This window comes from Chelmon rostratus, chromosome 16 (genome assembly GCF_017976325.1).
Source record: "Chelmon rostratus isolate fCheRos1 chromosome 16, fCheRos1.pri, whole genome shotgun sequence".
NCBI classification, from domain to species: domain Eukaryota; kingdom Metazoa; phylum Chordata; class Actinopteri; order Chaetodontiformes; family Chaetodontidae; genus Chelmon; species Chelmon rostratus.
The window spans coordinates 1,064,498-1,089,897 of NC_055673.1; the positions used below are offsets into that span (position 1 = coordinate 1,064,498).

A 25,400-nucleotide genomic window follows, 5' to 3' on the forward strand; every position below is an offset into this window, starting at 1 on the left:
AGCGAAGAAAGGTTTGTCTACAAAAAGATCCAAAAATTATGTGTCTCCTATTCACCGTTTGGATTTTACGGCAATTTTATAAAAAAATTTCAGACAATTTCTCACTGGCTCTTTCACTCTAACTGATGAGGTCATCCACTCTCAGGGAAAAAATTCTGAGCATTTTTTTGAGAAACTTTATGGTCTTGAGATGGTCATAGCTCAAAAACCATAAGAGATATCATAAAATATGCTGAGGTTCATTTTGAGCCAACAAAATTTTCTACATTTTAAAGTTTGAATGAAGTCTCTGGGAGAAAGTATGGCGAAGCAGTGGACAACTGAAAAAGGCTGAAATTTGAGGAAATTTCCCATTCATTTCTTAAGGGAAATTCTTCACAGTTTTTTGCGAATAGCTTTGCGAATTATTGACGAAAGAGCTATAAAAGTCGTAGCACACCATTCCCGACTGAGCCGCACGTTTTGATATATAGTTTGCGAGGGTTTTCTCAAAGCTGCGGGACTAGTTACGCGCCGAAATTCTGGCAGAAGATGAAAAATGTGAAGAAAAAACATGCGGGATAACAATAGTGGATCGAGCTATGCTCTCTTGCGTTTCCTCGTGCCACTAATAAGACTATTTTCAAGCTGGCTTCTCAGCCAGATCCCTCTTGTAAAACAGACGTTTATCACAATAAGACTATTAAATGGCTCAGTGGATAAAAGGAAAGTGTTGTTTTTGAGATGACTTTGCAGTTACTGTACAGCAACCTGAGTCTCTTTAATTCTACATGGGGATGATTTGAATAGTCAGTTGTTCCAGCAGTGAGGAGGAAACATCATGACATGTTGAGGACAGCTACAGTTCACTGACTCTGTGTGTTTGCATATGTGTCCTGCCTCTCTGCTCCCAGCCGTTAAGAGGCCAGTGTTGATCAGTGGCTGTCCAGGCCTTTCAGAGCCACTCACACACCGGCAGCACCATCATGAGCTCACTGGTTCTACTGCTGGCCACCCTGGGGCTCCTGGTTCAGGGTGAGACTCTCTTCTGAAAACTTGGCTTCAGGATGCAACCAGCTTCACCACAATCATGTTCTGCTGTGATGGAGAAACACTGAAACAAGCAGCATTGACCTTCTTCCATCTATTCTCCATGTTAAAGAAATGATGCTCTTCTGTTCTGATGCTGATCATCTTCCTCCAAGCTGGATTTGTCTCAATAACCCTTCTCCTGTTTTTCATGTTTTCCAGGTTCATCAGGACGAATCACCGTGACTCAGTCTCCTGAATCTCAGTCTGTTGTTCCAGGACAGACTGTCTCCATCAGATGTAAAACCAGTTCAAGCGTTAGTGGCTGGCTGAGCTGGTACCTTCAGAAACCTGGAGAAGCTCCTAAACCCCTGATTTATAGAGCTACAAACCGTCAGTCTGGAGTTCCAGGTCGTTTCAGTGGAAGTGGATCTGGGACTGACTTCACTCTGACCATCAGTGGAGTTCAGGCTGAAGATTCAGGAGTTTACTACTGTCAGCAGGGTCAAAGCTTCCCGTTCACACAGTGATACAACGTCGTACAAAAACCTCCCTCAGCTGGAGAGGAACTGATCTGAATCAATAGCTGCACTCAAACTAAAACTAAAGGTTTTACTAAAAATAAATAGTTAATAATAATTTACTTTTAATATTTGAACACTAAATATACTGCACATAACAAAAAGTTATACTTTTAATGTTTTAATTTAGTTTGAAATGTTCTGTTGCACATTAAAGCAGCAGAATGATGCTGATGATGTTGCTGAAGTTTGATTTCAGCTCTCAAATAAATTCATTCCCTGGAGTATAAATACACATGGACACTAAACTTGCAAATATTGTTTTATCTCTGACCATCATTAATAAAAACTCAAATACTCAATTAAACTGAAAAAGAATTCTCAATAATATTTCTTTCATGTTGTGAAAATTTGAATTCTGTCTCAAACATTTTTCTTCATTTTGTGCATTTTTTACTCCAACAAAAATGTATTTTACAGTTGAGATCAAAAGGATTTATGGAGTGTGTAGTTCAGCAACATTCTTTCATTTGTGTTTGTGTTTGTGATCTCAAATTTGTCCCTGAAACTACATCCTGCTTCTGTTGAAGATCCACAATCATTTGGTTTGTCTTCATGCTGATGATATACTGCTATTCATGTGTGATTAAGAATTCTTTTGTAGTTTTACTTGAAGGACTGTGTATATTCTATCGATACACTGAAAGCAGTTACAACATGACAATCCTCATCATTAAGACACTTCAGTAAACAGAGATGATTGGATAGTTGATCCTTGACATGTCCACCTTCCAGGACAGAGTCCAGCCTGAGGGGAAGCCCTTGTTGGCCAGACACATGAGCGTGGCCTTCCCCTGCTGCAGCTCCTTCCTGGAGGGGGGCAGCACCGTCAGGGTGGAGATGACTCAACCCACTGCAGAGAGAAAGAACAAATGTTGAAGCTTCAACTTTGAATGAAACTGGTCTTCAGTGTTTCACTTCCTTTTGTCAGTTCAGTAACCATGGCAACAGACAGGCACTGCTGCTGAACCATGACAACAGACAGGTTTCAGTTCTAAAGATTCAAACTGAAGAATTACTTTTGACAGCATCTTAAAGATTTCCTGTATAAAACAGAAAAGACCTCGATGGTGTGAGTTTGATTTGTTCATTCAAAATGAACATTGTTAACTGAGTTTTGTATCCAAACTCATCAAATCAAACCTACTTCTGCAGCGTGTTGGTTCAATGTGACAGTGATGTTTTACGATAATCATTTGTGACAGACAATGTGTCAGAAATTAAAATCTTTGAGAAACATCAATTAAAACCATAAAACAGTTTGGCTCAGAATTGAAGCTGAAATTTAAAAACCTTGAAGAATATTTTTGAGAGACAAAAAACTTTGTTGGAAAGGTACACATGGAAACTTTTCAAACTTAAATATCATTGAAACAAAATGTTTAACTAAAGAAGATTTTAGTCTGTTTGAGGAGAAAATGTGTCACATTCACAAAGCATTGCAACTATATTAAATTCCAATTATCAGCTTTGAAATTGCAGTAATGTGTACAGTTATGAAACAAAACAGAATAAACCTAAAATGTGGCTGATTAAAGGAGTCAAATGTCCTGACAGTTAACATCCAGTCTGGTTCCTCCACCAAAAGTCCACCTCAGTGATACAAACTCACTGAGCTGCCGAACAAAAACCTCTCAGTGTAGAGAGACACAGCTCTCTGACTCTGAACACAACAAACTCACCAAACACATTCCCAGTTTACCCAGTTTATGAACGAACGGCTTGAAGTGTTTCAAGCTGTTTCAGAAACTCAATATGCAGACGATTCAACCTTTTCTTTGTCAAATGTTTAAAATAGTATTTTGAACAAGCAGCCCAACCAGTTCCTACATGGAGATGTGTCTGGTATATGTGTGTCTGAATGTGTATGTGTGTGCGTGTGTAACTTCTGCCCTACCTGCTGATAATTACCTCTCTATCTCTCCCACTTTTTACCTGTTCCTGAACAGCTACTTTTTCGCTGTCGGTTTCTTCCGAACAACTTGTGATTGTGACAAAATGGTAGCTGCTATCAAAAAACCGATTACACTATCAGTGGATAAAAGGAAAGTGTTGTTTTTGAGATGACTTTGCAGTTACTGTATGTAACCATGCTCAGTCACACTCTGTCACTGGCTGGTCCAAACTCACTCGACTCTGCGTTGTGTATTATTTTTTTAAAGGAGTCGAGAAGCTGAAGTGTCTTTTTTTATGCAGTTTATTATCCGACCTGGTAAAACATGAAAACAGCCTGGTCAGCGGGCTCTGGCGTCTCGTGCACAGCACACTCAAGCACGCCTCTCGGGAACTGACAGATATTTTATACAATAATACAAAATTAGAACATTGCAATAATACAAAATATGTACCTGGTAAAACACGAAAACAGCCTGGTCAGCGGGCTCTGGCGTCTCGTGCACAGCACACTATAACAGGAGCAGCACATTCATTTAGCTAATGCTACTGGATAGCTAGCATACAAAGTATCTCAAACCTGAAACTCCTCGGTAACATCCTTAATGGAGTTGTATGAAGTATCCCTCACACGCTCTACATCTAAGTAGTTTATACTACATATACATTTATAGAATAAACATGGGTTCGTCATACCAATTACCATTTATTTGCCCGTGCTGTGCACGACAACTATTGAGCCAATAACAATTAAATGAATAAAACCAATAACAGCAAGTGGAATAATTTGACATTTATACCCTGTTACATGTACAGCAACCTGAGTCTCTTTAATTCTACATGGGGATGATTTGAATAGTCAGTTGGTCCAGCAGTGAGGAGGAAACATCATGACATGTTGAGGACAGCTACAGTTCACTGACTCTGTGTGTTTGCATATGTGTCCTGCCTCTCTGCTCCCAGCCGTTAAGAGGCCAGTGTTGATCAGTGGCTGTCCAGGCCTTTCAGAGCCACTCACACACCGGCAGCACCATCATGAGCTCACTGGTTCTACTGCTGGCCACCCTGGGGCTCCTGGTTCAGGGTGAGACTCTCCTCTGAAAACTTGGCTTCAGGATGCAACCAGCTTCACCACAATCATGTTCTGCTGTGATGGAGAAACACTGAAACAAGCAGCATTGACCTTCTTCCATCTATTCTCCATGTTAAAGAAATGATGCTCTTCTGTTCTGATGGTGATCATCTTCCTCCAAGCTGGATTTGTCTCAATAACCCTTCTCCTGTTTTTCATGTTTTCCAGGTTCGTCAGGACAAATCACTGTGACGCAGTCTCCTGAATCTCAGTCTGTTGTTCCAGGACAGACTGTCTCCATCAGATGCAAAACCAGTTCAAATGTGGGTAGCTATCTCCACTGGTACCTTCAGAAACCTGGAGAAGCTCCTAAACTCCTGATTTATTCAGCTTCAAGCCGTCAGTCTGGAGTTCCAGATCGTTTCCGTGGAAGTGGATCTAGGACTGACTTCACTCTGACCATCAGTGGAGTTCAGGCTGAAGATTCAGGAGTTTACTACTGTCAGCAGGGATACAGCTCGTTCACACAGTGATACAACGTCGTACAAAAACCTCCCTCAGCTGGAGAGGAACTGATCTGAATCAACAGCTGCACTCAAACTAAAACTAAAGGCTTTACTAAAAGTAAATAGTTAATAATAATTCACTTACTTATTCACAATATTTGAACATTAAATACACTGTACATAACAAAAAGTTATATTTTTAATGTATTCACTCAAACAGGGTTTGAAACATCTTGTTGCACATTGAAGCAGCAGGATGATACTGATGAAACTCTTAAACTATGATTTCACTTCTTTGAAATATTTCAATTTTGTTGCAAAAATACGAATCATCTCTCAAACATATTTTATTCATTTTATTTCAGTTCAGCAAAATTGTATTTCATGACTGAGACCAATGATTTATGAAGTGTGGAATTCAGTAACACTTTCATCTTTTTCCATCTTTCATTTGTCTTTGTGTTTGTGGATCTTCAGCAGAAGCAGGATTGAAAGCAGGGGTCACCAACCTTTTTGAAACTAAGAGCTACTTCAAGGGCACTGAGTAATGCAAAGGGCTACACTCTGATAATACACTTCTGAAATAACAAAGTTACACAGTGTACCTTTAATTTGATATTATCATTAATGATATTCTATGTGAAGACACTGATCGCATATGATCCATCACAATAGTTATTCAGAATGATTAAACAAGGTCGGAAACAGATACATTTCAATATGCAATATCCAATTGTTTCATTTTCAAATGATCACTTCCACAACATTTTGCAGGAAATCTTTTTCAATTTTTACGAGCCACTAACAGTTTTTATCAAATCATAAACTCTGAACCATGTTTGTACAAATTATCAATTTTGTAAGATTTAACAAAAATCGGCTGCCTGGTGGGTAGTTAGCATGGTAGCTTTTGTGACATGTACTGAAGTGTCTCTCCACGTTGTGCCGCTCAGCCGTCGCCACAGTCGCACCGCAAGTGAGACACACGCAGTTGTCTTTCACGTTAGTAAAAAAGAACTCTTCCTCCCATTCACTGTGAAAATGAAGTTTTCTTCCTTTTTTCTGCTGTTTTTGTGGGTAGAAAACGCGTTCGACTCCTCATCTTTGCAGCGCTCACAAGCAAAGCAAAGCTGGTTTGTCATGCGCAGTAGACTGACCTCCGACCCAGACTACGTCAGAGTTCGTAGATTAAACTTTTTTTATGATATACTTTTTTTTACGTTTTTATGTATTCGTTTTTAAATTTACATCACTGTAAATGTAATTCAAAAAGAATAGCAACACAATTAATTAGTTGTTAGTTGTTTAGTGCTCTTTTTGGAAATGGCTTATGGGCGACTGATGTGGATGCTGCGGGCGACCTGGTGCCCCCTGGTCACCGGGTTGGTGACCCCTGATGTGAAGAGTTTCAGGGATAAATTTGAGTTCACAAGAATTTGGTTTCTCTTTATGCTGATGATACAATTCTTCTTTAGAAAATGTTTTTCATGCTTTTATAGTTTGACTTGAAGGACAGTGCATGTTCTTCAGATAAACCCAAAGCAACAACAGCATGACAGTCCTCACCATCACTGATTTGCACGAATCAAAAATGATGAGGAGTTTTGTCTGAGTTTATTAACTCTTTGATAATCAGTGTATATGGAAACACATGATGTGATGTGAAACATAATTTATAAAGTCATCAAGGAAAAAATACATCTTTTAAAATGTTTTTGGTTAAATAGCATCACGCAACTATTAAAAGAACATTTCTGAAAACACTTTGAGGATAATAAATATTCAAACAAGTGATTTGAAGAACACGTCTTTATTTTCTGCAAACACTGAAATAATATTGAAACGGTGCAACAATCTAGTGAATATTTCTATTTGTCAGATAACAGACAGAGACAGAGTGCAGAGTGAGAGCAGTAGCAGAGTAAAACCAGTAGCAGAGTCTCAGTGAGGCAGGTCAGGACTGGGAACACTGGTCTCTCCTCAGCGTCTCTGAGAGAGGAGTCTGGGAGCCCTGGGTGGCCTCGCAGGTCACAGAGCCCACCTTCCCCCACTGGTCTGCAGGGAGCCTCAGGGTGCTGCTCCAGCTGTAGTGGCCGTCCCTCTGCAGCACCCCGGGGCTCCTGCTCTCCTCCCAGCTGCTGCTGCTGCTGCTGCTGCTGCCGTCCACCTTCCAGGACAGAGTCCAGTCTGAGGGGAAGCCCTTGTTGGCCAGACACATGAGCGTGGCCTTCCCCTGCCGCAGCTCCTCACTGGAGGGGGGCAGCACCGTCAGGGTGGGACGGACGTCACCTAGGAGACACGGGGACCACACGGCTGTCAATCAAACACCAGACACCTGAACACCTTGACTGTGTGAGAGTTTCTGTCAGGTGGTTTTTCTGCTCCACCAGTCACTCACTCACACATTGTTTCACTTCCCTTTAAGAAACCTCTCATGCACATCAGCACAGAAAGAGTCCTCATATGACCTGAAATATATCAAACTGCACGAGAAATAAAACAATCTGATTGACATTTTAAAACACAAAAACCTCTTTTAGACTTTTTGAAGAAAACAAGAAAATACAGTTTGAAGATATTTTCAGTCGTCTGTGATTTCATTCAGAGTCCTGATACATTTATACAAAAACATTTACTGTGGAAACTCTCAGAAGTTGATGAGATCCAACGATATTATCAGCCAAAAATAAGCCAGGACCATCAGAGAGCTGTCAACATTATTTCAAAAAGACATTTTGAGCCGTTTGAGCAGATCAGAGATTTAAAGGCATTTTGAACATTTTCATCTTCATTCAAAATGATTTTTACTCAAATTCAAAACGCTTTAAAATGAGAATCAAAGAGCAAATTTACACACGTGTGAAAAGTACGAGTGTTGTGGTTTCATCGTTCCGACACTTCAAACGGTTCACATTTCACAAATGAAATGAAACGTTTCAAGAGAAGTTGAGTGAAGCTGCTTTGAGTTCAGCTTCAAGGTTAAACAGCAGAAACGGACAATAAAACTGAGTCTTTAAAGTGATTTTGATCCGTCCGATCAAAAGTTCAAGTTACTGCAAATGTTCAGACACATGAATTCAAACATTTACTGATGAAACAATATTTAATATTTGAGCAGAAACTTACTTCCAACGTCCAGTCTGGTTCCTCCACCAAAAGTCCACCACAGTGATACAAACTGACTGAGTCGCCGTACAAAAACCTCTCACTGCAGAGAGACACGGCTCTCTGACTGTGAACACAACAAACTCAACATGAACACTTCCAGCTGTTGAAAGAATGAACTATTTCATCTTATATTGATCAAACTGTGACACGACTGATCACAATTCATCACATTTTTATGGTTTTATTTTTACGTCTGTCTAAAAGTCACATTTAATTTGTTCTCGCATTAAATTAAAACAAAACATTGTGAAAGAAAATGAATCCAGAGTCCTCAAACCAAATCAACATTAAAATGATCACTGACTGTTTATCAATGCTCTGATAAAGTGATTGATCCACTGATCAGCAGCATCATCAGACTAATCCAAGTCCCTGTTGGAGTCAGTCAGAGCATTTCCATAGAGAGCCACTTTGCATCAGCAGCACCATGCTCCAGTGCTCTGGGAGAGTTTATAGTCCTGAGGGTTGAACACTGGATGACTGACAGCTGTCCTTCATGACAACAGAAGCCACAGAAATCCTCCTCATCAAAAACATGACTCTGATCGGCGTCCTCATCTGGACTCTCCTCTGCTGCTGCTTCACAGGTAAAGTCCAGAGGATCAGAGTCCTCTCCTCTATGAACGTCCGTCTGTCTGAAATGAAGCCGACAAAACCGTGACGCTGCTTTATGTTTGTGTGTCTGTATCCTCAGAGTCCAGAGGCCAGATCACAGTGACTCAGCCTGGAGCAGTGAGGTCTGCTCTGGGAGAGTCCGTCACCATCAACTGTAAGACCAGTCCAGAGGTTTATGGTGGGAGCTATTTACACTGGTACCAACAGAAAGATGGAGAAACTCCTAAACTGCTCATTTACGTTGCCAACAGCCGAGCATCAGGGATTCCAGGTCGTTTTACAGGCAGTGGATCAAACACTGACTTCACTCTGACCATCAGTGGAGTCCAGACTGAAGATGCAGCAGTTTACTACTGTCAGAGTTTTCATTATATCAACAGTCAGTGGTTGTTCACACAGTGAAAAAGAGTCGTACAAAAACCTCCCTCAGTCAGACTGAACAGAAACTGAACTGACTGCTGCAGCTGGAAGCTACAACAGAGACTGATACACTTCACTGAGGACACACACACACACACACACACACACACACACATGTTAAATATATTCCACACTTCATCGTCTCTTTCTGTGATAATACATTGAGTTTAATTGAAGGAGCAGACGTGACGATTTATGTGAATCAACTGGCAGAAATGAAATTTAACATTAATAATTCTCTTTAAATTTGTGTACAATCACCTGAAATAAGAATAATTATGTTTTTGTTGTCTTATATTGAGCTCTTTATATCTCCAGAGGGAGCGGGTCCTCTTCCATGAAAACCGCTATCTTGCACAGCCACATTTCTACAGTGGCCCAGAATGGACAAAACAGACACTGGCTCGAGACAGCACCTTTAATGTTTGTCCCAAGTTTCACAGCCACCGTCAGAATTCATACACGCTTGCAAATGAAAGGGTGAGACAAGAGGTATTCAGCTGGTTGCAATCTGAAACATCATCATTAGATCACAACATCCTTCACACTGGACCTTTAACACAACGTTTACAAGACATTGATGTCCTTATGTCCTCTGTTGGCATTTTTCATTCTTCCCTCAGCTGCATAGATCGGTACAAGCATCTGTATTTCCAGCATGTGAGCACATTTTCAATACCATCAAATCTGATTGTCCCTGAAATCAAACAACACAATCTCATTAGTTTCCCGTCTGTAGACAACAATCGTAATTGTTGAACTAAACAATTATGGCGCTGCCGCAATTTTGACAGTGGCACGAGGGGGCTGCGGGTCTTATTAACTGAATCAATTGACATGAATGAATTTAATGGAAATGAACCATCTCAATTATCATCCAAAGTTTGCTTTTTCTAATAGAGCTAACGGCGCTAATGCTAACAGCGGTAAAAGAGCTAAGGGAGCTAATGCTAATGGAGCTAACAGAGCTAATGCTAACGGTATCAATATAGCTAACAGCGTTTTATCCGTCTATGTATATGAGGCTGTCTGTGTATATTTATCTGTGTTTGTGTGTGACTGTGTCTGTGTGTCTTCGTCTGTGTGTGTGTGTCTGCTTGAACTACACATTTATCAAATTGTCCCAAGTATTTTGAACAAGCAGCCCAACCAGTTCCTACATGGAGATGTGTCTGGTATATGTGTGTCTGAATGTGTATGTGTGTGCGTGTGTAACTTCTGCCCCACCTGCTGATAATTACCTCTCTATCTCTCCCACTTTTTACCTTTTCCTCAACAGCCACTTTTTCACTGTCAGTTACTTCGAACAACTTGTGATTGTGACAAAAGCTACTATCAAAAAACTGATTACACTGTGGTATGCAGACAAGTCTGGGCCAGATGTACGTGTGTTTTATGTCCAGATATTCTTTAGAAAAATGACTAAATGGTCGATTTAAAAAGACACACTCCAGCAGGCTGCGACTCAGAAAACAGGAGATTGTATGGGTTTAAATGGAGCAGCAGAGCAGGGCAGCTGGTGCAAGATCCCTATTTATTTAAATTTGGTGGGGGCTAACCCTTTAAAATTGAACTTTGATGAGAGAAGAAAGGTTTGTCTCCAAGAAGATCCAAAAATGATGTGTCTCCTATTCACCATTTGGATTTTGAAAAAAAAAATCAGGTGATTTCTCACTGGCTCTTTCACTCTAACTGATGAGGTCATCCAGTCTAGGGGGAGAAATTCTGAGCATTTTTTTGAGAAACTTTATGGTCTTGAGATGGTCATAGCTCGAAAACCGTAAGAGATATCAAAAAATGTGCCAAATTCATTTCGACCTGACAAAATTATCTACGTTTTAAAGTTTGAATGAAATCTCTAGGAGAAAGTATGGCGAAGCAGCGGACAATTGAAAAAGGCTGAAATTTTTGGAAATTTCCCCAATCATTTCTTATGGGAAATTCTTCGCAGTTTTTGCGAATAGCTTTGTGAATTATTGACGAAATAGCTATAAAAGTCGTAGCACACCATTCCCGATCGAGCCGCACGTTTTGATATATAGTTTGCGAAGGTTTTCTCAAAGCTGCGGGACTACCCACCGAAATTCTGGCAGAAGATGAAAAATGGGAAGAAAAAACGCGCGGGATAACAATAGTGGATCAAGCTATGCTCGCTATGCTCTCTTGCGCTGCCTCGTGCCACTGATAAGACTATTTTCAAGCTGGCTTCTCAGCCAGATCCCTCTTGTAAAACAGACGTTTACGGCAGTTCTCGTTTACGGCAGCAGAGTGTTGGAGTTTGAGAAGACACATAAACAAATAAAACTTCCTAAACTGCCAAAAAAAAAAGAGGGATGGCACCACTCACCTCCCCATCTGCTTCTTGTGAGGGCTGCCTTCAGCTCAACAAGAAGGTCGCTGAACTGGAGGGAAGAGTCTCTCTCCTACAACAAATCGGAGAGGACGAGCGGCTAATCGACACCATGCTAGCGCAGTGTCTGAGCACTGTAGCAACAACCGGCGACGGCGCTAGCGGAGACCTGGACGCTACAGTGCCGTGGATCGATCCTGCCCAGTCCCTGAATGGAGATCAATGGGCCAGAACGGGAGCCAGACCCAAGACTCTTCTGTGTTCCACCCCGGGACAGCCGGCACCATGGACGGTGGTTCAGCACGGCGGAAAATATGCCGGTAAACTGCAGAAAACACCTTCCCCACCTCCAGCCCAGGATCTCTGTCTCTCCAACAAATTCACCGTACTGGACGAGCAGGAGTTCCCTCCACTCTCAGGACCACTATCAGGATCCACACAGCGGAACCCCGGACATCGGCGGTCTGCACCCTCCACCATCAGCGCCGGACACCGGCGGTCTGCACCCTCCACCATCAGCGCCGGACACCGGCGGTCTGCACCCTCCACCATCAGCGCCGACACAGTGGGCCCCATACCGGCTGCTGCCCCCTCTGCTCTCCGTAAGGCTGTGGCTCTCTCATTCACACCACGGACAAATCCTCCATCAGCCGGCCCACCCAGCTCCCGGGCGTCCCCTCCAACCAGCGGGCCATCTGCTCGGTCGGGTCCCTCAGCCTCCACCACCAACGGAAGACACCCATCCGGCGAGCCCTCCATCCGGTCTGGTTTTACGGCTGCCGCCACCGGGGACCTGCGGCCCGGCCGGGCCTCCCGGCTGCCTCTGCCCGACCACGGTCCTGGTCCTGGTAGCCGGCCTCATCCCACTACCATCATCATCGGGGATTCTATCATCCGGCATGTGAAAACACACAAAACAAGAGCACTCCTGCAGAAATTTTACCTGCTTCTTGTGATTTTATTGTTGACAATTTTAACAGCAAACTGGAAATAACACTGGACTCTGTCGCTCCACTTTTAACCAAAACCATAAAAACAAAACCTACACCACCGTGGAGAAATAACGACGAAATCAGAAAACTCAAAAGAAATTGCAGGAGTGCAGAGAGGAGGTGGAGAAAAAGCAAACTGACAATTCACTATGAAATATTACGTGAACAGCTGAAAATCTACAACAACACAGTCAAACTGGCACGAATCTCTCATTTTTCAAGACTCATCACAGACCATAAAAACAACACCAAATTCCTGTTCTCCACCATCGATCGTTTAACTAATAGCAATTTTAAAAAACCCTCCAAACCCCCATCAGATGCCCTCTGTGAGGACTTTGCAGACCACTTCAGAAATAAAATCGATAATATCAGATCCAGTCTTTTACCCCAACAGAATTTATTTTTTAACACACCTGTACCATTACTTTTACCTGAGGAAACACTGGAGAGTTTTGCCCTGGTGGACGCAAGGACACTTGGTCGAACTTTCTCCCAAGTAAACCCAACAACCTGCCTTTTAGACCCAATTCCCACATCACTTTTAAAAACATTTTATGGCTTCTTTGAGGAACAGATTTTAAATATTGTAAATTACTCGACGGGTGTCTTCCCCGCTGCCTTTAAAAACATCAGTGGTGAAGCCCCTTCTGAAGAAGAGTAACCTAGACCCCAACATTTTTAATAACTACAGACCTGTGTCCAACTTACCATTTTTAAGTAAAATATTAGAAAAGCTGGTTCTTAATCAATTAAATGATTTTTTAAATAGTATCAATATTTTAGAGAAATACCAATCTGGTTTTAGGATGAACCACAGTACAGAGACGGCCCTTTTAAAGATTTTAAATGACATTAGGTATAACGCAGACTCACATAAACTGAAGGCAAGAGAGAGAAACTTTTACCAAAACTACAGGATTTTAAACCAACTCAATGTGTAAAGAACCTGGGCGTCATTTTTGACTCTGAGCTGAATTTTATTCCACATATTAAAAATGTAACAAAAATAGGTTTTTATCATCTTAAGAATATAGTCCGCCCATCTCTCTCTCAAGCTAACACGGAGGTGCTGATGCATGCCTTTATCTCCTGTCGTTTAGACTACTGTAATGCCCTGCTCTCTGGCCTCCCCAAAAAGACCATTTCTAACCTGCAACTATTACAGAACTCAGCCGCACGCGTGCTGACGAAGACCAGAGGGCGGGCTCACATTACACCGATTTTAAAATCGCTGCATTGGCTCCCCGTGTGTTTCAGGATCGATTTTAAGGTTCTTTTATTAGTTTTTAAATGTCTTAATGGTCTTGGGCCCACTTATTTATCTGACATGCTTTTATCATATCAACCCTCGCGGGTCCTGAGGTCCTCCGGCACTGGACTTTTAATTATTCCTAGAGTTCATACAAAAACCCACGGGGAGGCTGCATTCAGCCATTACGGCCCTCGACTATGGAATAGCCTGCCGGAGAACATCAGGACTGCAGAGACTGTTGATGTTTTTAAAAGGAGGCTCAAGACTCACCTTTTTGGTTTGGCTTTTAACTGATCTCTTTTAAACTTTGAATTCTTCTATTATGCTATTTTTACTTCTTATATTTCTTATGACCTGTTCTTAGTTATGCACTTTATCAGTATTACATCTTAAAATCTTATTACTTTTATTTAGAACCTACTATTTATTAGTTATTTATTTGTCTATTTTTCCTCTACATTTGTAACTTTCTTAAAGCTTCTAATTTTTGTGCATTATACCTACTTTTATTTTTAATTTATTTGGTTATTTATCTATTTATTTATTATTTATCTTATTTATCTATTTATTTATTTTTTCTTTGGTCTTGTAATTTCTAGCTTCAGTGTTTCCTCATGTGGGGGCCTCCACACTGGGGTGTATGCCCGGTCTGCCCACGGGGGCCGTTGCTTGGAGGCCGCCTGGGCCCGAGGGACTTGGGTGGCTCTGCATTAAGTGCGGAGTCTGCCCCTGTCCATCGGCGTCTGGGTGGTCTCTGTGGCGGCGCTCCCAGTGGCCGCCGGCTGTGACCCTTCCCAGTGTGGATGGCTCCCATAGGTGTTTCCTCACATGGTTCCTCAGTGCCCTGCCATGTCTCAGCACTGTGTGTGTGTGTCTGTGTGTGTGTGTGTGTGTGTGAGTGTGTGTGTGAGTGTTTGTGAGCGCACGTGTGTATATATCTGGAAGCGGGATATTGTCTGTCATATTATGCTTTTATTCTCTCTGTTGTTGTATTCTTTTATCTTGTGAAGCACTTTGTGTTGCATTTTAAATGGATGAGAAGTGCTATATAAATAAAGTTTGATTTGATTTGATTTGATCACAATAAGACTATTAAATGGCTCAGTAGATAAAAGGAAAGTGTTGTTTTTTAGATGACTTTGCAGTTACTGTACAGCAACCTGAGTCTCTTTAATTCTACATGGGGATGATTTGAATAGTCAGTTGGTCCAGCAGTGAGGAGGAAACATCATGACATGTTGAGGACAGCTACAGTTCACTGACTCTGTGTGTTTGCATATGTGTCCTGCCTCTCTGCTCCCAGCCGTTAAGAGGCCAGTGTTGATCAGTGGCTGTCCAGGCCTTTCAGAGCCACTCACACACCGGCAGCACCATCATGAGCTCACTGGTTCTACTGCTGGCCACCCTGGGGCTCCTGGTTCAGGGTGAGACTCTCTTCTGAAAACTTGGCTTCAGGATGCAACCAGCTTCACCACAATCATGTTCTGCTGTGATGGAGAAACACTGAAACAAGCAGCATTGACCTTCTTCCATCTATTCTCCATGTTAAAGAAATGATGCTCTTCTGTTCTGATGGTGATCATCTTCCTCCAAGCTGGATTTGTCTCAATAACCCTTCTCCTGTTTTTCATGTTTTCCAGGTTCATCAGGACAAATCACCCTGACTCAGTCTCCTGAATCTCAGTCTGTTGTTCCAGGACAGACTGTCTCCATCAGATGCAAAACCAGTTCAGATGTTAGTAGCTGGCTCCACTGGTACCTTCAGAAACCTGGAGAAGCTCCTAAACTCCTGATTAATTCTGCTACAAGCCGTCAATCTGGAGTTCCAGGTCGTTTCAGTGGAAGTGGATCTGGGACTGACTTCACTCTGACCATCAGTGGAGTTCAGGCTGAAGATTCAGGAGTTTACTACTGTCAGCAGAGTTACAGCTGGCCGTTCACACAGTGATACAACGTCGTACAAAAACCTCCCTCAGCTGGAGAGGAACTGATCTGAATCAACAGCTGCACTCAAACTAAAACTAAAGGTTTTACTAAAACAAAAAGTTCATATTTGAACATTAAATATAATGTACATAACAAAAAGTTATACTTTTAATGTTTTCATACAAACAAGGTTTGATACTGATGATACTGTTGAAGTAATACTTCACTTTGATCAGGTCATTCCCTGGAGCATGATGACATGTGGAAAATCAATTTGTAGATATTAATTTTATTTCTTTCCATTTTTCATAGAAACTAAAATATTAATTTACTGGATGATAAAATGTCATCTCAGTAATATTTCATTCATGTTGTAAAAATACTAATCACATCTATAACATATTTAATTGTTTTCATTTTTTGTCCAACAAATTTGTATTTTATGATTTAGACCAAAATAATTTATGAAGTATGTATTTTAGTAACACTTTCATCTTTTTCCATCTTTCATTTGTCTTTGTGTTTGTGGATCTTCAGCAGAAGCAGGATGTGAAGAGTTTCAGGGATAAATTTGAGTTCACAAGAATTTGGTTTCTCTTTACGCTGATGATACAATTCTTCTTTAGAAAATGTTTTTCATGCTTTTATAGTTTGACTTGAAGGACAGTGCATGTTCTTTAGATAAACCCAAAGCAACAACAGCATGACAGTCCTCACCATCACTGATTTGCACGAATCAAAAATGATGAGGACTTTTGTCTGAGTTTATTAACTCTTTGATAATCAGTGTATATGGAAACACATGATGTGATGTGAAACATAATTTATGAAGTCATCAAGGAAAAAATACATGTTTTAAAATGTTTTTGGTTAAATAGCATCACTGCAACTATTAAAATAACATTTATGAAAACACTTTGGAGATAATAAATACTAAAACAAGTGATTTGAAGAACACGTCTTTATTTTCTGCAAACACTGAAATAATATTGAAACGTTGCAACAATCTAGTGAATATTTCTATTTGTCAAATAACAGACAGAGACAGAGTGCAGAGTGAGAGCAGTAGCAGAGTAAAACCAGTAGCAGAGTCTCAGTGAGGCAGGTCAGGACTGGGAACACTGGTCTCTCCTCAGCGTCTCTGAGAGAGGAGTCTGGGAGCCCTGGGTGGCCTCGCAGGTCACAGAGCCCACCTTCCCCCACTGGTCTGCAGGGAGCCTCAGGGTGCTGCTCCAGCTGTAGTGGCCGTCCCTCTGCAGCACCCCGGGGCTCCTGCTCTCCTCCCAGCTGCTGCTGCTGCTGCTGCTGCTGCCGTCCACCTTCCAGGACAGAGTCCAGTCTGAGGGGAAGCCCTTGTTGGCCAGACACATGAGCGTGGCCTTCCCCTGCCGCAGCTCCTCACTGGAGGGGGGCAGCACCGTCAGGGTGGGACGGACGTCACCTAGGAGACACGGGGACCACACGGCTGTCAATCAAACACCAGACACCTGAACACCTTTACTGTGTGAGAGTTTCTGTCAGGTGGTTTTTCTGCTCCACCAGTCACTCACTCACACATTGTTTCACTTCCCTTTAAGAAACCTCTCATGCACATCAGCACAGAAAGAGTCCTCATATGACCTGAAATATATCAAACTGCACGAGAAATAAAACAATCTGATTGACATTTTAAAACACAAAAACCTCTTTTAGACTTTTTGAAGAAAACAAGAAAATACAGTTTGAAGATATTTTCAGTCGTCTGTGATTTCATTCAGAGTCCTGATACATTTATACAAAAACATTTACTGTGGAAACTCTCAGAAGTTGATGAGATCCAACGATATTATCAGCCAAAAATAAGCCAGGACCATCAGAGAGCTGTCAACATTATTTCAAAAAGACATTTTGAGCCGTTTGAGCAGATCAGAGATTTAAAGGCATTTTGAACATTTTCATCTTCGTTCAAAATGATTTTTACTCAAATTCAAAACGCTTTAAAATGAGAATCAAAGAGCAAATTTACACACGTGTGAAAAGTACGAGTGTTGTCGTTTCATCGTTCCGACACTTCAAACGGTTCACATTTCACAAATGAAACGAAACGTTTCAAGAGAAGTTGAGTGAAGCTGCTTTGAGTTCAGCTTCAAGGTTAAACAGCAGAAACGGACAATAAAACTGAGTCTTTAAAGTGATTTTGATCCGTCCGATCAAAAGTTCAAGTTACTGCAAATGTTCAGACACATGAATTCAAACATTTACTGATGAAACAATATTTAATATTTGAGCAGAAACTTACTTCCAACGTCCAGTCTGGTTCCTCCACCAAAAGTCAACCACAGTGATACAAACTGACTGAGTCGTCGTACAAAAACCTCTCACTGCAGAGAGACACGGCTCTCTGACTGTGAACACAACAAACTCAACATGAACACTTCCAGCTGTTGAAAGAATGAACTATTTCATCTTATATTGATCAAACTGTGACACGACTGATCACAATTCATCACATTTTTATGGTTTTATTTTTACGTCTGTCTAAAAGTCACATTTAATTTGTTCTCGCATTAAATTAAAACAAAACATTGTGAAAGAAAATGAATCCAGAGTCCTCAAACCAAACCAACATTAAAATGATCACTGACTGTTTATCAATGCTCTGATAAAGTGATTGATCCACTGATCAGCAGCATCATCAGACTAATCCAAGTCCCTGTTGGAGTGAGTCAGAGCATTTCCATAGAGAGCCACTTTGCATCAGCAGCACCATGCTCCAGTGCTCTGGGAGAGTTTATAGTCCTGAGGGTTGAACACTGGATGACTGACAGCTGTCCTTCATGACAACAGAAGCCACAGAAATCCTCCTCATCAAAAACATGACTCTGATCGGCGTCCTCATCTGGACTCTCCTCTGCTGCTGCTTCACAGGTAAAGTCCAGAGGATCAGAGTCCTCTCCTCTATGAACGTCCGTCTGTCTGAAATGAAGCCGACAAAACCGTGACGCTGCTTTATGTTTGTGTGTCTGTATCCTCAGAGTCCAGAGGCCAGATCACAGTGACTCAGCCTGGAGCAGTGAGGTCTGCTCTGGGAGGCTCCATCACCATCAACTGTAAGACCAGTCCAGAGGTTTATGATGGGTACTATTTGAACTGGTACCAAAAGAAAGATGGAGAAGCTCCTAAACTGCTCATTTACTATGCTGACACTCGAGAATCAGGGATTCCAGATCGTTTTACAGGCAGTGGATCAAACACTGACTTCACTCTGACCATCAGTGGAGTCCAGACTGAAGATGCAGCAGTTTACTACTGTCAGAGTTTTCATTATATCAACAGTCAGTGGTTGTTCACACAGTGAAAAAGAGTCGTACAAAAACCTCCCTCAGTCAGACTGAACAGAAACTGAACTGACTGCTGCAGCTGGAAGCTACAACAGAGACTGATACACTTCACTGAGGACACACACACACACACACACACACACACACACACACACACACACTTTGTTAAAGATCTTCCACACTTTGTGCCTGTGAATATTCTCATTCATCCAGGTCATTGTAAGCTTTATGGCATTCAATCGTTCGCAACTGGACCTCGTCAGTTTGTCTTAGAAGACGTTTCGCCTCTGATCCGAGCAGGCTTCATCAGTTCATGCGTACCAGACTAAAGAGGACAGCTCTAGTCCAATGAAATGGTGTTAGGTTGAAGTATTTATCCTCTGAGTGACGCCAACCCCCAAAACCGAGGATGGCATCACTCTGTTGTAAGGCAAACGATCCCCCATTAGGGCGGGGTAGGGTGCAACCCTTGGGTGTCAACTACAGTCGTCTGCCTTGTTAGTTTCCCATTCTTGTCATTGGGGGGCTCCTTGAGCCATGTGTGAATTTTTGTTGTTTATTTTCAGGGGCTGAGAGGTGGGGAATCGAACCAGCGACCTTCCGATCACAAGCCACTTCCACAAGCTATAGGCCACAGCTGCCCCCCCATATAATGTTATTAATTATTTTTAAATAAATTCAAGATTCAAGATTCTAGATTCTTGATTGTCATTGAGCATGTCAATGAAATTTTCATTGCAACCCCCATGTTAGGAACAGATAGTAAGAAAGATAAGAAGATTAGAAAGAATAAAATTAAGATAACTACAATAAAATTAAATAAACCAACATGCAATAAAAATATTCGTAAAAGCAATTAAAAATGTAACAGAATGAAAATATACTAAAGCAATAAAATATACTAAACAATAAACAAAAAAAAAAAGGATCATCACCTGAAAACAAGATTTGTTGTGTTTTTGTTACCTGAGAATGAACTCTTCATATCTCTAGATGGAGCGGATCCTCTTCCATGAAAACCGCTGTGTTGCACAGCCACATTTCTACAGTGGCCCAGAATGGACAAAACAGACACTGGCACTAGACAGCACCTTTAACATTTGTCCCAAGTTTCACACGCTTGCAAATGAAAGGGTGAGGCAAGAGGTATTCAGCTGGTTGCAATCTGAAACATCATCATTAGAGGCCACAAAATCCTTCACATTGGACCTTTAACAAAGTTAAGTTCAATTAAAGCTTTAATGCTTTAATCAAATGCGGTGCGGCGGCTGCAGTAATGCGGTCGTTGTACCGGTCCTTCATGGTGAAGAAGGAGCTGAGCCGAGGAGCTGAGCCGAAAAGCAAAGCGCTCGATTTACTAGTCAATCTACGTTCCTACCCTCACCTATGGTCATGAACTTTGGGTCATGACCGAAAGAACGAGATCTCGGATACAAGCGGCTGAAATGAGTTTCCTCCGCAGGGTGGTGGGGCACTCCCTTAGAGATAGGGTGAGGAGCTCTGTCACTCGGGAGGAGCTCAGAGTAGAGCCGCCGCTCCTCCACGTCGAGAGGAGCCAGCTGAGGTGGCTCGGGCATCTTTACCGGATGCCTCCTGGATGCCTTCCTGGGAGGGTGTTCCGGGCATGCCCCACTGGGAAGAGGCCACACGCTGGAGGGACTATGTCACTTGGCTGGCCTGGGAACGCCTCGGGGTCCTCCAGTTCCTACATGGAGATGTGTCTGGTATATATGTGTCTGAATGTGTATGTGTGTGCGTGTGTAACTTCTGCCCCACCTGCTGATAATTACCTCTCTATCTCTCCCACTTTTTTTTTTTTTTTATTAAATTTTTTATTTGGAAAAGCAGATGGTACAGAACTTCACTTCTCGATACAATTTAATGTCCACATCAGCGTTGTGGATGCAGGATCGTTAAATGCTAATCCAGATTTTTTTAATAACAAAGAACAAATATAACATGTGGGCGGGAGTGGGGGAACCCCTCCAATCATTCACATCAGAAAAAGAAGTAGAAAAAAAAACACATTAAAGTGTGTATATTAACACAAACCAAATCAGGAATGTATGGCATGACAACCTTTCATATGACAATCAAATTCAATTCACAGAGATTACAGGTTTTATATATTCTGTCCATTTTGACCAGATCTTGAAAAAAGATTCCCTTTGACCTTTGAGGGTGAATGTCAATTTCTCCAATGTGTAAATATCCTGTACAATATTGATCCATTCTTCAATTGTAGGTGCTTCGGGCTTTAACCAGTTTCTAGTGATCGTCTTTTTGCCTGCAGCCAAAAGCATTAACAGCAGTTTGTTATCTTTCCGGGTCCAGTTATCAACTGAAATGTCTCCTAAGTACAGAGCTTCAAACTTACAAGGGATTTTTTTCGTAAAAATATTATTGATATGTTCACTCAGCTGCTCCCAGAATGATTTGATCACTGGACAGTCCCAGAAAATATGGTAGTGATTTGCATTATTTGTCCCACAGAGTCTCCAGCAGGTGCCTCCACTACCATGATGTTTTTTCTGGGCAGGAGTCACAAAAAATCGAACAATGTTCTTCCAACAAAATTCCCTCCATGTGTTGGAACTTGAGATCGTCCATTGTAATTTGCAGATCTTTTCCCAGCTTTCAGTTGAAATAAGTAAATTTCCTTCTTTTTCCCATTTATTTCTAATATGGCTTGTGTCACCCTGTTTAGATAGTAGAATACCATTATATAGCCTGGAAACAACTTTAGTGCATGAGCCTGACTTTAACAAGGACAGAAACACATTAAAAAATCCTGGTTCTGCTGAATCCCAAGTTTTCTGTATATTCTGATTAAAATAGGTTCTAACCTGTAGGTATCTGTAGAAATCGTCCTTTTCCAGCCCATTAGACCTCTGAAGTTCCTGAAAACTCTGAAACACCCCCCTCTGGGTAAATATATAATAGGTGGTTAATCCTTTCAAGATCCATCTTTTAAATCTCCCATCATTTTTATTTGGCTTAAAGGCTGAGTCAAAGGCGCACCACAATTGACAAATTTTCTTTTTCCAACAGTCTAACATTGTGCGTAACATTGAGTCCTGTGGTATCATCAACTTTTCTTGTACTTCTTTATCCATTAACACAGATATTAGAGGTATTCCTTCCACTGATGTACCTTCTATATCTTTCCATCCTGCATTGTATGATGGAGAGCATAGACATACTAACGGTCTTAGTTGAGCTGCAAGGTAATAGGCCTGTAGATTGGGAAGACCTAGTCCACCTTTCGCCTTCTTCAACTGCAGCGTTCTGTACCTTATTCTGGCCCTTTTACCTTGCCAGATGTATTGTGACATTAATCTATCCCACTCTACAAATTGCTTTTCTGGTACATGGATTGGAAGACATTGAAATAAATACAGCAAGCGTGGGAGAACATTCATCCTAACTGATTTTGATCTGGAATATAAATTTAAAAATGGAATCACCCTCCATCTCTGTATGTCTGATTTTAACCTAGAGGTTAGGGGCCCATAATTGGCATCAAAATTCCTGGAAAGTTCTTTGGTTAGTATGATACCTAAATATTTAATGGAATCTGCATCCCATTTCCATCTGTACAAATTCCTATTTCTGTTCGGTGGACTGTAGTTCAGTGTTAGGACCTGAGTCTTATTAATGTTAATCTTGTACCCTGACAGTGAACCATATGTCTCAATCAACTCCATAAATTTAGGTAAGGTTTGAGTAGGGTTTGTTATAGTTAAAAGTAAATCGTCCGCAAACAAGGACAGCTTTTGTTCACCCGATGCCATTGGAACTCCTATTATGTCGGGCCTCTGCCTTATCCGCTGACTAAGTGGTTCTATAAAAAGGGTGAAGAGGAGCGGCGAAATACAGCAGCCCTGCCTTGTGCCTCTTTCCAACCTAAATGAGTCTGATAGATCTCCATTAATTTTTATCCTAGCCAATGGTTTGTTGTACAATGCAGCAATTACATCAATTAGGGTCTGGTGGAATCCAAATTTAGACAACACCTTATATAGAAAGGACCATCTAACTGAGTCAAACGCCTTTTCAGCATCTAGACTCAGTACAAGGGTCTCCATTTTTTGTCGTACTACATGATTTAAAATATGCAACGTTTTTCTGATGTTGTCCTGAGTCTGTCTCTGTCTGATGAAACCTGTTTGGTCCTTATGTATTATCGCTGGTAAAATTTCAAGTCTCTGTGAAAGTATGGCTGTAAATAATTTATAATCGATATTTAACACACTCACCGGACGGTAATTACCACAATTCAATTTGTCTTTCCCCTCTTTAGGAATTACTGAAATAATTGCATCTCTCCATGAAGGGGGGATAATTTTCTTTTCCAGTACACAGTTTAACGCTGTTTCTAAAGTAGGGACTAACTGATCTTGCATTTCTTTATACCATTCAGAGGTAAAACCATCCGTTCCCGGGGACTTGCCTCCTTTTAATTTTCCAATAACCGATCTCAACTCTTCTTCAGTTATCTTTGATATTAATTGTTCATTCTGTTCACTTGTGACCGTAGGGAGAGACAGGTAGGAAAGAAAGGTGTCTATCTGGTGTTCACTGCTCAAATTGGGTTGGGAATATATGTTTTGATAATATTCTTTGAAACATTTATGAATATTTTCCAATCCTGTTTCCACATTATTTGTATGTGTATTTCGTATTTTATAAATAGTTCTATCTGCTTGTTGTCTTCTTGGTTTAAATGCTAAAATCTTCAGAGATTTCCCACCTGCTTCATAATGTTTCTGTTTTAAAAAGAGAAGTTTCTTTTGTATGTCTTGTGTGTTTAAGTCATCTAATTCTCCTTTTATTATCTTGATTTTAGTTTTTGTTGCCTCCTGAAGGGTTTTGGAATGTTCTTTTTGAAGTTTCTTTGATTCCTCCTCCAATCTCTTTTGTTTTTGTTGTCTGATTTTCTTTTCATTGGAGGAAATGGCTATCAGTTTCCCTCTGATCACCGACTTCAGAGCATCCCAGAGTATTGTCGGTCCCACCTCTCCATTGTCGTTCTCATCCAAGTACCTTTTGATTTCTATTTTCATACTTTCTTTAATAATTGTACTGTTTAATAAGTTTGTATTTAGCCTCCAGAGAGTGGATCTACTTTTCTTGGTCAGAAGAACAGATATATAGATTGGGCTATAGTCTGAGAGGGAGCTTGGGCCGATTTCACAACTTCTTATTCTATGGACATCCTTCTTAAACATGAAAAAATAATCTATCCGTGAGTAAACATTATAGGGAGGGGAGTAGTGTGTGTAGTCGCGACTAGTTGGATATTTATCTCTCCATACGTCCACTATTCCAATTTCATCTATCATATTTCTGATTCTTTTATTAATATTTTTTGTGTTAGATTTTCCATTTGATGAATCTAATTTTGGATTTAATCTAATATTGAAATCCCCGGCACATATCATTATCCCTTGACTTTTTGTTACTGCTAATTCAAATATAAGTTTATAAAAGGACCAGTCGCTACCCGGTGGAGCATAGACATTAATGTGACTTATCAGGACACCATCAATTTTCCCTGTAATTAAAACAAATCTACCTTCCTTGTCTTTATGTTCTGCAATATGTTCATAATGCAAAGCACTCGATATTAAAATCGCCACCCCTCTTCGCCTCCCCGAGTCATGTGAAGAAAAATACACAGATTTAAACCCCATCCTATTCAACTTAGCATGTTCAGAATCATCTAGGTGGGATTCCTGCAACATTGCTATTTGAATCTTATCTTTCTTTAGTTTTGACAGAACTTTCCATCTCTTTATCGGGTTATGCATGCCATTTATATTAAATGAAACAACCTTTATTTGTGTCTGCTCCATCTATGTAATTTTATCCTCCATTTCACTAATAACATTGGAGAGCCCCCTCCAGCCCACTGGAACTAACAAAATGTTAACAGATAAAACAAGAACATACATACTTACAAGAACCATAACTAACAGAACAAGTAAGGCTTCCAAAGCTGGGGTCTGCTAATTAGACCCTGTTGAGCTTCTTGAAGACAGCCCCAAAAGAGAAAGTCCTCCTAAGTCTATAAGGGAGGGCCCTTCCAAATGTCAGCAGCCCAGTTAAGAGTAAACCCAGACAAACCTTTTTATAACACCATCGTCCTTAACACAGCCCTCTGCAGACTTAATTCTGAGATGGCATAACCCAGGAGTAGAAACGATGAATCTTTCTGATCTTAAGTAGCTGGAGGTGATGTTCTCCTGAATGCCCGGAGCTTCTCTTTGTAGATTTCTCCTCTTGCAGAGC

General features: G+C 41.1%; 1 protein-coding gene and 4 gene segments (V, D, J or C); 3 read left to right on the forward strand and 2 right to left on the reverse strand.

The window, feature by feature from the left end:
* The first annotated feature begins 963 nt into the window (after positions 1–963).
* LOC121619970 lies at positions 964–9,354 on the forward strand. Its single transcript, XM_041955911.1, has 6 exons — positions 964–1,014; positions 4,783–5,083; positions 7,045–7,132; positions 7,235–7,333; positions 8,758–8,815; positions 8,923–9,354. Exons 1-6 carry the CDS (start codon positions 966–968, stop codon positions 9,243–9,245), a joined length of 918 nt encoding a protein of 305 aa, XP_041811845.1. The 5' UTR covers positions 964–965; the 3' UTR covers positions 9,246–9,354.
* LOC121619226 lies at positions 6,855–8,240 on the reverse strand. The segment is given in 2 exon segments: positions 6,855–7,349; positions 8,187–8,240. A coding segment is annotated over 1 exon segment (264 nt).
* Positions 9,355–15,235: 5,881 nt separating the features above from the next.
* Positions 15,236–15,814, forward strand: LOC121619197. The segment is given in 2 exon segments: positions 15,236–15,284; positions 15,501–15,814. Coding segments are annotated over 2 exon segments (357 nt in total).
* Positions 15,815–16,732: 918 nt separating this feature from the next.
* Positions 16,733–18,117, reverse strand: LOC121619219. The segment is given in 2 exon segments: positions 16,733–17,227; positions 18,065–18,117. A coding segment is annotated over 1 exon segment (264 nt).
* Positions 18,118–18,637: 520 nt separating this feature from the next.
* On the forward strand, positions 18,638–19,232 carry LOC121619179. The segment is given in 2 exon segments: positions 18,638–18,693; positions 18,801–19,232. Coding segments are annotated over 2 exon segments (375 nt in total).
* The last annotated feature ends 6,168 nt before the right edge of the window (positions 19,233–25,400 follow it).